Raw genomic sequence first — 1044 nt, 5'->3', positions numbered from 1 at the left:
TCACAACGCGGTCTCTTCTTTCTTCTGGTCCACCAAGAGACGGTCGTTCTCCACGGGATGGGACGCCGTGTCGTAAACCGCCGTCTTCACGGAGCGTCTGAAGGAATCCCGCGGGTGCCGCAAGATCCGGAAACCGGCCCACACGGCCCGGAGCTCCTTCAGCAAATCCTTCTTGATGCTTTCGCTGACGAAGATGTTGATGAAGGGGTCCAAGGCGCTGCTGAGGCTGGTCAAGGAAAAGCAGATCCGGTAGGCGGGTCGGACCGCGTCCTCGATGGCGCAGGTGCACAGATCCCGGTCGCTGATGTAGGAGCGGATGAAGAGGACGATGTGGTAGGGCAGGAAGCACACGACAAAGATGGCGGTCATCGTCATGAGAAGACCGATGATCTTGCGTTTCTGATCCTTCTCCAAGCCGGGGCTCCGGTGGACGACGCGTACGATGGAGCAGTAGGAGACCACGAGAAGCACCAACGGTATTAAGAAGACCACGAAGATGCGGAAGTAGTTGACCCGGGCCACCCACTGGTCCATTGGGTACTTCTCATAGCAAAGCTTCACGTTCTGGCTCGAGTTGAACAATTCATCCCGACTGAGGAAGATGGAGTGATATCCAAGGATGACGAGCCAAACCACGGCACAGACGCACATGGCGCCTTTCATAGTCCTCAAGGACACGGCCCGGAAGGGGTAGACGGTGGCTACGAAGCGGTCGGCGGCGATGCAGCTCAGGAACGCTATGGTGGTGTAGAGGTTGGCGTTGAAGAAGAAGCCCACGATCTTGCAGGTCAGGGCACCGAACAGCCAGTCCTCCTTGGCCGTGTAGGCGATCCAGACGGGGAGGGTGAAGATGTACATGAGGTCGGAGGCGCACAGGTTGGCCAGGTAGACGCCGAGCACATTGCCTCGCTTCACGTGCTGGACGATCACACCGATGGCGGCCAAGTTGCCGAAGAGGCCGACGATAAAAACCACCGAGTAGGTAATCGGGAAGAGCGTAGCCTCGAAGCGGCCGGTGTAATTGCAGGTCTGTTCACAAGCCAT

General features: G+C 58.0%; 1 protein-coding gene across 1 annotated transcript; it reads right to left on the bottom strand.

Moving 5' to 3' along the window:
• On the bottom strand, positions 1 to 1044 carry LOC149273469 (G protein-coupled receptor 4-like). The gene has a single exon (XM_089506219.1). It carries the CDS (start codon positions 1042 to 1044, stop codon positions 1 to 3), a length of 1044 nt encoding a protein of 347 aa, XP_089362345.1.

The sequence above is a fragment of the Sceloporus occidentalis genome, unplaced genomic scaffold (assembly GCF_023333645.1).
Source record: "Sceloporus occidentalis isolate IW3139 unplaced genomic scaffold, rSceOcc1.0.p SCAF_373, whole genome shotgun sequence".
Lineage (NCBI taxonomy): Eukaryota > Metazoa > Chordata > Lepidosauria > Squamata > Phrynosomatidae > Sceloporus > Sceloporus occidentalis.
This window is presented reverse-complemented; position numbering and strand designations above follow the sequence as displayed.